The sequence below is a fragment of the Phyllobates terribilis genome, unplaced genomic scaffold (assembly GCF_046119375.1).
Source record: "Phyllobates terribilis strain yellow unplaced genomic scaffold, ASM4611937v1 Scaffold_12__6_contigs__length_324123572, whole genome shotgun sequence".
Lineage (NCBI taxonomy): Eukaryota > Metazoa > Chordata > Amphibia > Anura > Dendrobatidae > Phyllobates > Phyllobates terribilis.
Window position 1 is genome coordinate 254,789,550 of NW_027362772.1, and position 14,830 is coordinate 254,804,379.

General features: G+C 44.7%; 1 protein-coding gene across 1 annotated transcript; it reads left to right on the forward strand.

Annotated features, from left to right (window-relative positions):
• The first annotated feature begins 2,336 nt into the window (after nucleotides 1-2,336).
• On the forward strand, nucleotides 2,337-14,408 carry UBE2J2 (ubiquitin conjugating enzyme E2 J2). Its single transcript, XM_073656863.1, has 7 exons — nucleotides 2,337-2,490; nucleotides 6,583-6,713; nucleotides 8,866-8,906; nucleotides 9,956-10,058; nucleotides 10,173-10,311; nucleotides 11,926-12,006; nucleotides 13,493-14,408. The coding sequence occupies exons 2-7, from the start codon at nucleotides 6,583-6,585 to the stop codon at nucleotides 13,775-13,777; spliced, it is 780 nt and encodes a 259-aa protein (XP_073512964.1). The 5' UTR covers nucleotides 2,337-2,490; the 3' UTR covers nucleotides 13,778-14,408.
• Nucleotides 14,409-14,830: the final 422 nt, after the last annotated feature.

A 14,830-nucleotide genomic window follows, 5' to 3' on the forward strand; every position in this document is an offset into this window, starting at 1 on the left:
CTCTATTTGGACGCTGTGTCGCTATATGGTGCTCTATTTGGATGCTGTGCCGCTATATGGCGCTCCATTTGGACGATGTGCTGCTATATGGAGCTCTATTTGGACACTATGCTATTATATGTCGCTCCATTTTTATGCTGTGTCGGTATATGGCGCTCCATTTGGACGATGTGCCGCTATATGACCTTCCATTTGGACGCTGTGCAGCTATATGGCGCTCTATTTGGATGCTGTGCCGCTCTATGGCGCTCTATTTAGACGCTGTGCCGCTATAAGGCGCTCCATTTGGATACTGTGTCGCTATATGACCTTCCATTTGGATGCTGTGTTGCTATATGGCGCTCCATTTGGACGATGTGCTGCTATATGGAGCTCTATTTGGACACTATGCTGCTATATGTCACTCCATTTGGACGCTGTGTCGCTATATGTCACTCCATTTTTACGCTCTGCCGCTATATGGCGCTCCATTTGAATGCTGTGTCGCTATATGGCGCTCCATTTGGGCGCTGTGTTGCTATATGGCGCTCCATTTAGACGCTGTGCCGCGATATGGCGCTACATTTGTATGCTGTGCCGCTATATGGTGCTCCATTTGGACACTGTGTCGCTATATGGCGCTCTGTTTGGATGCTGTGCCGCTATATGGCGCTCTATTTGGATGCTGTGTCGCTATATTACACTCCGTTTGGACGCTGTGTCGCTATATTGCATTCCGTTTGGACGCTGTGTCGCTATATTGCATTCCGTTTGGATGCTGTGTCGCTATATTGCATTCCGTTTGGACGCTGTGTTGCTATATGGCGCTCCATTTGGACTCTGTGTCACTATGTTGCATTCCATTTGGACGCTGTGTCGCTATATGGTGCTCCATTTGGACGGTGTGTCGCTATATGGTGCTCTATTTGGATGCTGTGCCGCTATATGGCGCTCTATTTGGACGCTGTGTCGCTATATTGCAGTCCGTTTGGACTCTGTGTCGCTATATTGCATTCCGTTTGGACGCTGTGTCGCTATATTGCATTCCGTTTGGACGCTGTGTCACTATATTGCATTCCGTTTGGACGCTGTGTCGCTATATTGCATTTCGTTTGGACGCTGTGTCGGTATATGGTGCTCTATTTGGACGCTGTGTCGCTATATGGCGCTCCATTTGGACTCTGTGTCACTATATTGCATTCCATTTGGACGCTGTGTCGCTATATGGTGCTCTATTTGGACGCTGTGTCGCTATATAGTGCTCTATTTGGACGCTGTGTTGCTATATGGTGCTCCATTTCGACGCTGTGTCGCTATATGGTGCTCTCTTTGGACGCTGTGTCGCTATATGGCGCTCTATTTGGATGCTGTGCCACTATATGGCGCTCTATTTGGACGTTGTGTCGCTATATTGCACTCCGTTTGGACGCTGTGTCGCTATATTGCATTCCGTTTGGACGCTGTGTCGCTATATTGCATTCCGTTTGGACGCTGTGTCGGTATATGGTGCTCTATTTGGACGCTGTGTCGCTGTATAGCGCTCCATTTGGACTCTGTGTCACTATATTGCATTCCATTTGGACACTGTGTCGCTATATGGTGCTCTATTTGGACGCTGTGTCGCTATATGGTGCTCTATTTGGATGCTGTGCCGCTATATGGCGCTCTATTTGGACGTTGTGTCGCTATATTGCACTCCGTTTGGACGCTGTGTCGCTATATTGCATTCCGTTTGGACACTGTGTCGCTATATTGCATTCCGTTTGGACGCTGTGTCGGTATATGGTGCTCTATTTGGACGCTGTGTCGCTGTATAGCGCTCCATTTGGACTCTGTGTCATTATATTGCATTCCATTTGGACGCTGTGTCGCTATATGGTGCTCTATTTGGACGCTGTGTCGCTATATGGTGCTCTATTTGGACGCTGTGTCGCTATATGGTGCTCCATTTCGACGCTGTGTCGCTATATGGTGCTCTCTTTGGACGCTGTGTCGCTATATGGCGCTCCATTTGGATGCTGTGTCGCTATATGGCGCTATATTTTTTACGCTGTGTCACTATATGGTGCTGTATTTGGACACTGTGTATAATAACAATTAGCGCAAAAGTAATAAAGAGCAAATATGTGATAAGGAGGCATCAAAAGTGAGCAAATCTGAAACTGGACGGTGTTATCTCTATAAATGTGACTGCTCACTGCTGCACTCTGCATTATGAGCTTTATACTGATATATACTACAGGCAGTGACGTCACTCAGGAGCCTGACAACCACAGACGCGACAGGGCAGACGTGACGTCACCGCGCCGCTCTGCTCCTTACGGCCTGACACTCGCACACCGTTACCATAACAACCAGCGCTTCCAAGCTGACAGCCCAGAACGCAGAGAACCGGAAGCGGAAGCCGTAGTGCCCGGAGCGGCCATATTGGAAGCGGGGGAGGAAATAGACAGGAGGAGATCGAGGTGGAGAAAAAAAGAAAAGAGAAGCGCGCTGACCCCGGGCTGAGAGGTGAGGAGGCGGCGGTGACATGTCACTCTGGAGCACCGGACAGGCGGGAGACGGAGGGGGCAGGAAGCGGCGGGCGGCTGCTGGGGATATTTGTGGCCAGGCCCTGGCGGAGGGGGAGGCACCCAGTGCTGCTTGTCACCTGAGGGGGATTCTGGGGGGATGTTGGCATCCTGTGTGCCGGCGACATGGTGCCAAGGGGGTGACAGGCCCCCAGTTCTGGCCATGGACACCGCTGATCAGCGCTCGTCTGTTCCTATGGAGACCAGACACTTCCTGATCACTGCTGGGACTGTCAGCACAGCTGTTGTAACCTGCATAGAGCCCTCCATAGGAATATGTGCAATGTATTGTCCATAGAGGACCAGGTATTAGGCGCGAGCGAGTTTGTGCTTCCAGAATTCCCAGCTGTTGTGACCTGCTATTGTATGACTGTCCGAGAGCGGCATGTCAGGTTCTCTGTGGGGGGCGCCGGGTGTTGGACCCCATCAGATACTGATGACCGATCCTTAAAATAGCTCATCCATATAATGCTGTCAAGCCAGATTAATTGGCTATTCTCCCAAAATTACAGGATAACTTGCTGATCGATGGGGGTCCGACAGCTGGGACACCCAGCGATCCCGAGATTGGGGCTCTGCAGCCCAGTCCTAGGTGGTGCGTTTGCTCTGCCTCCATGTATTATCTATGGGACTGGAGGATGAGCATGTGCACCTCCTGCATTCAGGACCTGATCTCAGGACTCCAGTGGTCGGACCCCCTGCATTCAGTAAGTTATTCCTTATCCTGTGGTTAAGGGAGAACTTTATTTTATATCATAATGTGATCTGTTATACCCAGTGCTGGGCCTCGGGGGGCGCTAGCCTGTCACACCTGTCAGCTCCTTTTGACTTGTTAGGTTTAAACACTTGTATTCCTCATGACATAACAATCTTGAAGCAGCTATTCCTCTAGTTTTGCATCATGATGTTCCTCTTATTTCTTCTGAAAATGTGCAAATAAGTTAAACATTACCATTCTCTTTGTCAAAAAAGGAAGTGTCCTTACACAGCCTGACACTATCCACATTAATGGGTGAGTGTCAGGATGTGCAGAGACACGTCCCTTTAACTTGTAACTCCCGGTTGTCAGTATATTCATACTTTTCCAGGAAGGATTACAGAGGATTGACACAATACGGAGTTGTAAGAAAAGATGCGTCAGGTTATGTGCGCGCGTTCAGGATTTGATTGCAGAAATTTCTGCAGCATTTCTACAAGGTTCTGCACCTCTTGGCAGCAAAAACTATGCGGAAATTCGGCACGTTTTTGATGCATTTTTTTTGCATCTTCATCGTTTTTTTTATGCAATTTTTGCCTGCGGATTTGCCATGCGTTTTTTCCAATGCATTGTATAGGAAAAATGCATGCGAAAATGCCCAAAGAATGGACATGCTGCTTCTTTTTCTTCACATGAATTTCTGTAAGGAAAAATCCAGATCATGTGCACAGATCTTGCAGAATCTCATAGGAAATGCTGGGATAAGGTTTGCAATGCTTTTTTGGGGCCATTTCCATATGGATTTACTGCATCAAAAACGCACAAAAAGCACATCGTGTGCACATAGCCTTAGTCCTCCGGGATCTCCACTGCTCTCCCACCACCCCTGCTTTCCTTCCCCGGGGTCTCCACTGCCCTCCCGCCACCCCTGCATTCCTCCTCCGGGGACTCCGCTGCCCTCCCGCCACCCCTGCATTCCTCCTCCGGGGACTCTGCTGCCCTCCCGCCACCCCTGCTTTCCTCCTCCGGGGACTCTGCTGCCCTCCCGCCACCCCTGCTTTCCTCCCCCGGGGACTCTGCTGCCCTCCCGCCACCCCTGCTTTCCACCCCCGGGGACTCTGCTGCCCTCCCGCCACCCCTGCTTTCCTCCCCCGGGGACTCTGCTGCCCTCCCGCCACCCCTGCTTTCCTCCCCCGGGGACTCTGCTGCCCTCCCGCCACCCCTGCTTTCCTCCCCCGGGGACTCTGCTGCCCTCCCGCCACCCCTGCTTTCCTCCCCCGGGGACTCTGCTGCCCTCCCGCCACCCCTGCTTTCCTCCCCCGGGGACTCTGCTGCCCTCCCGCCACCCCTGCTTTCCTCCCCCGGGGACTCTGCTGCCCTCCCGCCACCCCTGCTTTCCTCCCCCGGGGACTCTGCTGCCCTCCCGCCACCCCTGCTTTCCTCCCCCGGGGACTCTGCTGCCCTCCCGCCACCCCTGCTTTCCTCCTCCGGGGACTCTGCTGCCCTCCCGCCACCCCTGCTTTCCTCCTCCGGGGACTCTGCTGCCCTCCCGCCACCCCTGCTTTCCTCCTCCGGGGACTCCGCTGCCCTCCCGCCACCCCTGCTTTCCTCCTCCGGGGACTCCGCTGCCCTCGAAAGTATTGGGCATCTGAATTTCAACTTCCCAATCCCTATGTTTCCTGTCATAATCTGTTGGGCGACATCTGGGAAGACCCCATACCCAATAGATGGTCGGCTGAAATTGGTGCAGTTGGCTTCACTTTATCTAAGGTGCATGGGGTCCCGTAGACGACAGTGTCACCCAGTGGTGGTCTGGGAGTGATGGTGTCATTCATCTACACAGCTCCACTGAACCCATCGGACATCATTACGGCTGTACAGCTTTATTGACCCATATGAGTGAAGTGTCTGCTTTATCGCGCTGTATTCTGGGAGCCGGGCTTCTACATATACACAAAGGTTCTGTCTCATCTGCTGAATCCCCCGTTTGGCCCCTAGGTCCGTCGGGTTTCCACTTTTTCTTTCGTCAGTGGTGAATAACACATTGTGTAATTGCTCCGACCGATGGAAAATATCTGCCCAAGTGTGAACAGAGCCTTTTTTTACTTGGTCTTCTCTTTATGTCCTGAGCAGTCAGCACCACCCAGAGCTAGGACGCTGTTTGTTGGGGTCATTAGATCTCCGGCTGGACAGGATTTTGGCTGCTATAATGTCTGCGATACTTGGGACTTCCAGGAACCAAACTCGGATCACTGTAAAACTTAAAAATCATCCACCTGATTTGCAGAACTTTAGGGAAGGCCTGAAGTGGCCCAACAGTCGTGTCTCACTTAAAGGGGTTCCCCGAGAACTGGAGAAAGTGATGACATAGGCAGGTAATGCTGTAAAATAATATTAATAAGAATCACTTGCCTGTTGTATCCCCTGCCGCTCCAGCGCCATTTCTTTGTGTAAAGGGCGGCAGCGGTGATGTCCTTTCTACAACACATGATCGTAACCAATCGCTTCTCTCCTGCTGTCTACATGGCATCACCCCTGAGGCCAGTCATTGTCTGCAGCGGTCACATGCTGTAGATAGGCTGTCACTGCTGCAGCCCTGTAAAGAAAACCTGGTTGGGGGCAGTGGTGGCTGTAACAGGTAAGAAATGCTTATTTTGTTATTTTACAACATTACTTGCATTTCCCCCATTTTTTTTCCATCGGACAACCCATCGTAAATGGGTAAAATTTGTAAAAAAAAAAAAAAAAAAAAAAAACCACATCGCAATTTTCTTGTTACTAAACATCTTTTCTGTTCTCAAGAACAGATGGATTTTTAATGTAATTGTTTACAGCTCGTTGCCTAGGTTACCGACCACCTCATTAGTCTATCAGAGATGGCCGATCTCTTACATGAGGAGCGCAGTGCTTACAACTCTTTTTAAAATGAGCTTGTAAGTGCTGCTCTGAAGCTGGATAGATCACTGGATCCGACCTGTTTGTGCCACTGATGTGGAAGAGGCCAGGCTGCCATTTGTAGATATACACACCTATCGCTTATATATATGTACAATTCAGAACCATAGCCATGCCATTGGTCTGAGCTGTCAATCATCAGGAGCACACAGCTCCCCAGCATGCAGGATACTGGGAAGCAGGGGAGTGCTATGCTCCTGAAGATCCATGATGAGATAACCCTTTTGAAGCTAATCCTAAGTATTGGTCACTAATATTAGATTTGTGGGGTCCTGCTGTTTGATGAGGCCTGCGGGTCTCCCGTGAGTGTCCCCTTCATTGTAGATGTGTAGATTACATCTGTGACCTCCACATGTCTCCTGTCTTCTTGTCTTTGTGTAGATGAGCAGCAACAGTAATAAGAGAGCACCAACCACTGCAACACAACGGTTAAAGCAGGACTATCTGAGGATCAAAAAAGACCCAGTGCCTTACATCTGCGCTGAACCTCTTCCGTCAAATATTTTGGAATGGTGAGTACCTGTCCCACGACCATCCACAGGCGTAATGACACATAGCGGGCTGGAGACGCTCCAGTGTACTGGAAAGCCCACTAGGTGTTGTTGCTCATGTCCGCTGACTGGCCCATATATTATCCTATTGGACATGTATCTGTCAGGAGTGGTCATGTAGTTATTTTAGTCCCCAGCTATCATCAGTTGATTATTCTGCCAAAGGACTTTCTGTAGGTCCATGAAGTCACAAGACATTGCTCCTTCAAGGACAGAACAATCCTTGGCATTACAGGAACGAGACGTAAAACCACGAATGCCAATGTCACCGTTCTGGCCTGAGTTCGGGGGCACGGTTTGATACGCCAGAGCTTAGCTGCTCCGTACCCTTCACTAATACTATATCCCCCTTCACAGGTGAGTGGGGAGCTGCTTACACCTGTCCCTTAGGCTTCAGTTTCTCAGCAACTTTTCCATAGGGAACACTGAGATCCTCAATAACTGGGGTCCCAGGACTATTGTGCAAAAAAAATAGTCACTATGCAGCCCTGAGCTTTGAGAGATCGATGGCTTCATCTTCTTCTACAAGGACGTCTGGCATTTAATGACTTCTGATCTACTAATGTAAGCTTTGCAAGAGCTATATGGCTCCAAACTAAACCCAACTGAGCTGCAGTACCTGACATGGCCTGAGTACAGGTGTGTCGCTGTTTTTCAAATCTAAACTCCACTTTATCCAAATCCTTAACAAGGTCTCGGTAACAACTTATTGTTGTCGTAAATGTTTTTTTTTTTATGTGCACCACGTTGATAAATACAACTCCATAATAGAGCGACGTGTCGGTTCTTCTAGGTGAGAGGCTGGCATTTGTTTTATGGTGTTCAGCTTTCTAAGGTCACGTGTATAGAAGTTCACACGTGGAGCAAACAAACCAAAAGGCCGTGTGTGCACAGAGCTTGTTTATTGGGCCTGAGAGATATGAGCAGCTGTTCTGTATTGTCACCTGTCGCCTGCTGGGGTTATAGTGACCTAACTTCTATGGGCGGCAGCATATATATTTTTTTTTTTTATTAAAAATTTGTGACTAATACATACACCTGAGAGTGTATATATACACAAGTGCTTCTCACTAAATTAGAATATTATCAAAAAGTTAATTTATTTCAGTTCTTCAATACAAAAAGTGAAACTCGTATATTATATAGAGTCATTACAAACAGAGTGATCTATTTCACGTGGTTATTTCTGTTAATGTTGATGATTATGGCTTACAGCCAATAAAAACACAAAAGTCATTATCTCAGTAAATTAGAATAATTAACAAAAAACACCTGCAAAGACTTCCTAAGCGTTTAAAAAGGTCCCTTAGTCTGTTTCAGATTTCTGACAAGCGTCGCATGAGCGCCCCATCAAATGAGCTCAATACACAGCAATAACAAAACGACATTGCTGTGCATATATTCCGTCTTTTATAACTTTTAGCCGTTTCAAGGTTTGGAAACAATGAAGCGGTTAAAAGAAGTGACCTGCTCATTCTTTGGGCGGCTTCTGCTCTCTACACTCCACAGTATGATGAGAAAGACAACGACGGCGGAGCCAGCCACCTCGGGAAAAAGACCGCTATTGTTTTTGTGAAGCGGATCCACCTGGAAAAACTCGTCGGCAGCGTCTAAAAGTCACATAGCGATATTGGGAGTTTTAGGAGGAGTTTTTGTTTGTTTGTTTCCTGATGCAGTTTTGAATAGTTTTTCAAGCATTTTTTCCCCAGACTTTTCCCTTGGTTTGATCTTTGTAGCCTTTTGATTGGACAGTGCATTTTCTGGCGCAGACATTCACTTTCTTTTCTCCCACAAGGCATTTTTCAAACCCTGAAGTGGAAGAAAATTACTCAAAAGACTGAAGATCTAAACAACAGCAAAGTGGTTTTATCTTACAAATTAATTGAAAAATCTTTCAAGCATCCCCCATCCCCATCCAAAAGACTCCTCCAAAAACTCTGTGTGCATATACCCAAATAGTTTTGCATAACACTGGAAAACCACCACTAATATGTAAAATGACTTATTGTACTTATTAATGTTTAACCTTATTTTTGCAGAAAAAAATCTAAAATGTATTAGATTTGTTTTTGGTGCTTAATAGTTGATGCTTCTTTTCATTTCTCCCTTGCAGGCATTATGTGGTCCATGGACCGGAGATGACACCTTATGAAGGTAAGTCACTAATAATGGCATTTGGGGTATCTTTAATCCCACCCCACTATTGTTACGACTACAAAATGGTTATCACTAAAAGGAGGGCAATGGGGGCGATGCTCTCCTGATGATTGACAGTGTGTACGAGCAGCGTGGTTATGCCGCTGGCCCCGACCATGTCCTCTCCGATGTTGCTATAAGTGGTAGCCTTGCCTCTGCAGCATTGGAGGTGCCCAGACACTGATGCTGGCCGGATCCAGCAATCTGGCCAACTTCAGAGCAGCACTTACAAGTTCTGTAGTAAAGAGCTTGTAAGCACTGTGTTTCTTGCCTAGGAGACCAGCCACTGCTAATAGCCTACATCGGAAGCCGGTAACCTAGGCAACAGTAAGTACACAATAGAATTAAAAATCCCTCTGCAAGGGTATGTGCACACAATGCCTTTTTCAGACGGATTTTGCCTGATAACGCAGCGCAAATTATGGACATAATGCACAGTATTGTAAAAAACAACATTGCTGTGCACATGTTCAGTCTTCTGTCACTTCTTTTAACCGCTTCAGGGCCCAGAAACCGTGAAGCGGGTAAAAAAAAAAGTAGCATGCCCATTCGTTTGGAAGCAACTTGCTCTTTTATAGTTGAAAGTATAGGAAAAAAGTCACTAAACCGCTTCAGGGAAAAGGAGGAATCAAGACGTGGTGTGCACATACCCTTATTGAGACTGGATGGGTTTTTAATAAGATCCAAATTGCAAAGCTGATTGTTTTTACAAGCACTTTGCAATTTTACTCATCAAAGGACTTGGAAATAACCCTGTAATAGCGCCGTGACGTCATCTGTAGGGTTTTCTTTAGGTTAATTCAGTCTCTGAAACTTAAGGTGTTTTTTTTCCCCACATTTACCGTGCACTGCAGTCTCAATTTATGCACAGGCTGCACTGAATATTTTTACCTATAACCCATCCATAGATTACTATGTTAGGACAAACCAGCATGTATCTGTGAACTTCACTGTGGGTGATAATTTATTCATTAATTCTAGCTGTAAACTTGTCTGATCTCTTGCAGGTGGCTACTATCATGGAAAACTAATATTCCCCCGAGAATTCCCCTTCAAGCCTCCCAGTATTTATATGATTACTCCAAATGGCCGGTTTAAATGTAACACACGGTAAGTTTAGTTTGCTGGATTATGTCTGCGATTTTTGGATTTTTTTTTCCTTTTTCTATTTTAAAAAATAATGTTCTAAATAAGTAATCGCTATTCTTATAAATCCCCTGGCAGACTCTGCCTTTCAATCACAGACTTCCACCCCGACACTTGGAATCCTGCATGGTCGGTATCCACAATCCTCACAGGACTCCTCAGCTTCATGGTGGAGAAAGGACCCACACTGGGCAGCATAGAGACCTCAGACTTCACAGTATGTGCTGCCAGTATTTATTTGTATCTGCCTACCACAGGTATACCCTATTGGGCATAATGGGTGGTATGCTGAGATAGATTCCCTTTAAAGCATGTTATCAGCAGGTTTACGCTATGTAATTTGAGAGCAGCATGATGTAGAGGCAGAGACCCTGATTTCAGTCATGTCTGATTGTTGCAATTTTGATAAAAGCTGCTAATCGATGTAAGCGAGATTACACAGAGCAGGAAGATTAGAATGCATAAAACAACTCGTTCGGTAGTGATAATCTCCTGCTGATATTATTGAGACAGCAACAAGGAGCCTAATAGGTTACACATCGCTGGAATCGGGATCTCTTACCTTACATCATGCTGCTCTCAGATTAATCCCTTCACAACATTTGCGTCATATGTCGTGTACCTGCATTTGATTCTGCTCGTAACCCGAGCCCACATCTTTCCTGGCAGATGATGGCGGATTTATTCAGCCATCATCTGACTAACAGCCACGGGTGTGGCAGAGCTCGCAGATGTTAACCCGTTAAATGCTGCTATCATTCTCTGACGAGGCATTTTAACTTGTGATAGTGATCGTGGGGTCTGTTGGGATGCCAACACAGCCGGGGGTCTACTGAAGACCTGTCATTACAATACTCCTGTGAAAGCCATCATTTAGCTGGCGTTCATAGGAGATTGTGATTTTTTTTTTTTTTTTTTTTCGCTATACATAGCAGTGCTTGTGCACGGCTATGTATAGCACAGGTGATCCGATGATCGCAGATTCAAGTCCCCTATGGGGACTAACAAATACAGTAATAAGTGAAAAAGGTGTGTTTTTTAAAAAAAAGAAAGAAAAAAAATGCAAATCACCCATCTTTTGCCCCATTTTAAAAATAAAGCAATTAAATATATATAAAAATACATTTGTTATCGCCGCTTTGGTAAAAGTCAGATCGGGGGGGGGAATAAAATCGAAATGCCAGAATTAATTTTTTTTTTTTTTTTTGGGTCACTGGTACATTGCATAAGAAGCAATGAAAACCTATCTACCCCCAAATGGTATCAGTATAAATGTCAGCTCAGGACGCAAAAAATAAGCCCTCACACAGCCCACTATCCCAAAAATTGAGAACTCAGAAAATGACCACAAAAGCTATTTTTATTTTTAACAAATTTCCTAATTTACTTTTCACCACTAAAACAAAACAAGACTACATGTATTTGCTATCTCAGTACTCTTACTGACCTGTAGAATCATATTACCAGATCAATTTTACCATATAGTGAACAAAGTAAATTAGAAAAAAAAAAAAAGTGCAATTCCACAATTTTTTTTTTTTGGCAATTTCACCGCACTTGGAATTTTTTTTCCCCACTTTCCAGTGCACTATATGGTAAAATGAATGGTGTCATTCAAAAGTACAACTCATCCCGCAGAAAAAACAAGCCTTTATATGGCCATGTGGACAGAGAAATAAAAAATGTATAGCTTGAGGCGAAAGGGACACTAAACTCAAACGGGAGAAAAAAAAAAAACAGGAAATAGCCCAGTCATAAAGGGGTTAAAGAGCGAAAACCTGCTGACAATTCCTTTATTTTTTAATAACTTATTTTTGTTTTTCTTTTGCAGAAACGTCAACTCGCAGCACAAAGTTTAGCATATAACTTAAAGGATAAAGTTTTCTGTGAGCTTTTCCCAGAAGTAGTAGAGGTAAGGGCTCTCCCTCAGGCAAAAAGGACAATTTTCTTGCGTCGGAATAAAGTGTGTTTTTTTTTTTTTTTGTTTTTTAAAAAAAAAAAAAAAAAAATCTTATGTTGAAGTGGTTCATGGGAGTACAGCTTGTAATTATCTTTTTGTTTTGGCTCATCGTCTTCTTTCTTTGACTGCAGTGGAGAATTATATGTTAAGGGAGAATTCACACGCTGCAGATTTTATCGTAGAAAGTTCTGCAGTTGTCCTATCCCAGAAATGACTGCAAGGAAATCTGCAAGTTGGAGTTTTAACTCACAGGGTGTGTGCACACGGCATCTTTTTTTAGGTGGATTCCTCCTGAAAAAGCATTCTGTAAACTTAATATGTAAAAGCAACTTGCTGTGCACATGTTCTGTCTTTTTAAACTTTGTTTAACAACTTCAGGGTTAAAAAATGTCTAAAACGAAAAACAAAAAAAGAAGTGATAGAGGCAAACATGATGCGTCAGGAAATACACTGCCAATGTTTACTTGAATCTTCCACTTCAAAACTGTTAGTCTATAAGACGTCATGTGCACATTAAAAAACAACAAAAAAACAAACAAAAACAACCCACGATACTCATTTTGGGTGTTTAAAAAAAAATGTGGCGCCCAGAACTGGATACAGTATTCCAGATGAGGTCTGACCAAGGAGGAGTAGAGGGGATAATTACTTCATGAGATCTAGACTCTGCTTCTCTTTATACATCCCAGAACTGTTTTTGTCTTTTTTTAACTGTTGCATCACACTGTTGACTCATGTGCAGTCTGTGATCTATTACTATACCCAAGGGTTTTTCACACGTGCTGTTGCTTAGTTCTGTTCCTCCCATTCTGTAGATGTCATTTTTGTTTTTCTTGCCCAGATGTAGAATCTTGTATTTCTCCCTGTTAGAATGGTATTTATTAGTCACTGCCCATTGTTCAAGCTTATCTAGATCCTTCTGAATGCTTTATCTTCTCTAGTGTTAGCTATCACTCCTAGCTTTGCATCATCTGCAAATTTGATTCTAGATATCTAGATCATTTATAGAAATGTAGAACAACACTGGGGTCAGGACAGAGCCTTGTGGTTCCCCACTTGAAACACTCTTTAAATTGAATGTGCAACCATTTATTATTGCTCTTTGAGTATGATCACGGATTCGGTTATGACCCAACCTAACCGTAGCCTTGTCAATCCCATACCTGGTCATTTTTTCAATAACGATAGTGTGAAGATACTTCATCAAATGCTTTGCTTTTATGATCCATTCAGAATTTTACATCAAACTACGGGTTCTAAAAGGTAGAGAAAAAAATAGACTGGGACCTAAAAATGAAGCCCCATGCATCACGAAAAAAGACGCAAAAATTTTACACCTCCTTCATCAGGAACGGGGTAGATTGACCACTTTTGTTTCCCCACCACCCATTTTTTTTTTAATGCTATTTTTTTATTTTTATTTTATTTTTTTTTATAGGAAATAAAGCAGAAGCAACGAGCGCAAGAAGAGTTAAACAACCGGCCACAAACACTTCCTCTCCCCGACGTAGTGCCGGATACAGAAGCTCACATTGGTCAGAACGGTGCCGCACTTTTGAATGGTCATGTCCCCCTGGCAGCAGCAAATCACCCGGGTCTACAACAGCCAAACCGCAATCATGGACTTTTGGGGGGCGCGTTGGCCAATGTCTTTGTCATAGTGGGTTTTGCTGCCTTTGCCTACACAGTCAAGTATGTACTGAGAAGCATAGCTCAGGAATGACCGGCTGGCCGAGTGCGCCAATAAGAATCGGAGACCAAACTAGTCGGAGAGAGCGAACCGGACTGCTGGGAGGAGTTGGACTTGCTCGGCACTACGCTCGAGTTACTACTTTTCGTGCTACAGTTGTGCAAAGTGATATATCGTTGGCTCATGGGTTTAAGATTATAATTTTTTAGAACATGAGAGGAGTGGTTGCGTGTTTTCCATGGCAGCAAACCCCGGTAGAGAACCTGTTGACTGCAGGCTCCTACCAGGCATTTTCTTTTTCTACCATCCAATTTAGTGCATAGAAAATTGGTGACCTAGACGGTAAGATCCTTTTTTTTTTTTTCTTTTTTGGGCCAGAAAGGAAGACCTTATCCTCTTGACGATGTGGTCCACCTGCTTGCACCTCTTCCATTATACAGATACTGAAGGATTGTCCTCTTTTTCTGGACAGCAGTGATTATGTTCTAGCGTCTAATGTTCACGTCTTTATCGTCACTTTTTTGTTTTCTCTTTTTTTTTTTTTTTTTTTATGTTGCTGTATATTTTAGGAATGACAGTGAGGTGTATTTTATGATGAACGCTGAAATAATTATATCAGTTAATTTATATCCTAATAAAAATGGGTAATGACCTTTTTTTATTAGATCACAGTGACCATAACCCCAGAACTACGGCTGCTGCTTCCATCAACTCTTGCCTTTCCCTGAGTGATCCAGTGGGCTTAGTATTTAGAACCTGATATAATGTCACTTGGGAACCTAAAACGTCTCCGAAAAATATTCTACCCCTAGAATAGTAAGCGTGGATATTAGTTTGGAGATGGTAAGTTAGTTGACAACAGTTTATCATTGCCTCCCATAGAAAGTGGTATCCATTTGGCCAAGAAAATTGGCTGCTGACCATCAAGATCTGACAAGATCCAAGGACACTTATCTTAGAACTTGGTATTGTGGTGTTCCTCAGATATTCCTCCGGGAAATGCATTACTATTACCGCTTGCCAGTGTCTCAACTCTGACCGTGTCACTGTTTAGGGACCTTCCCTATTTACAGGAAAAATGCTGTC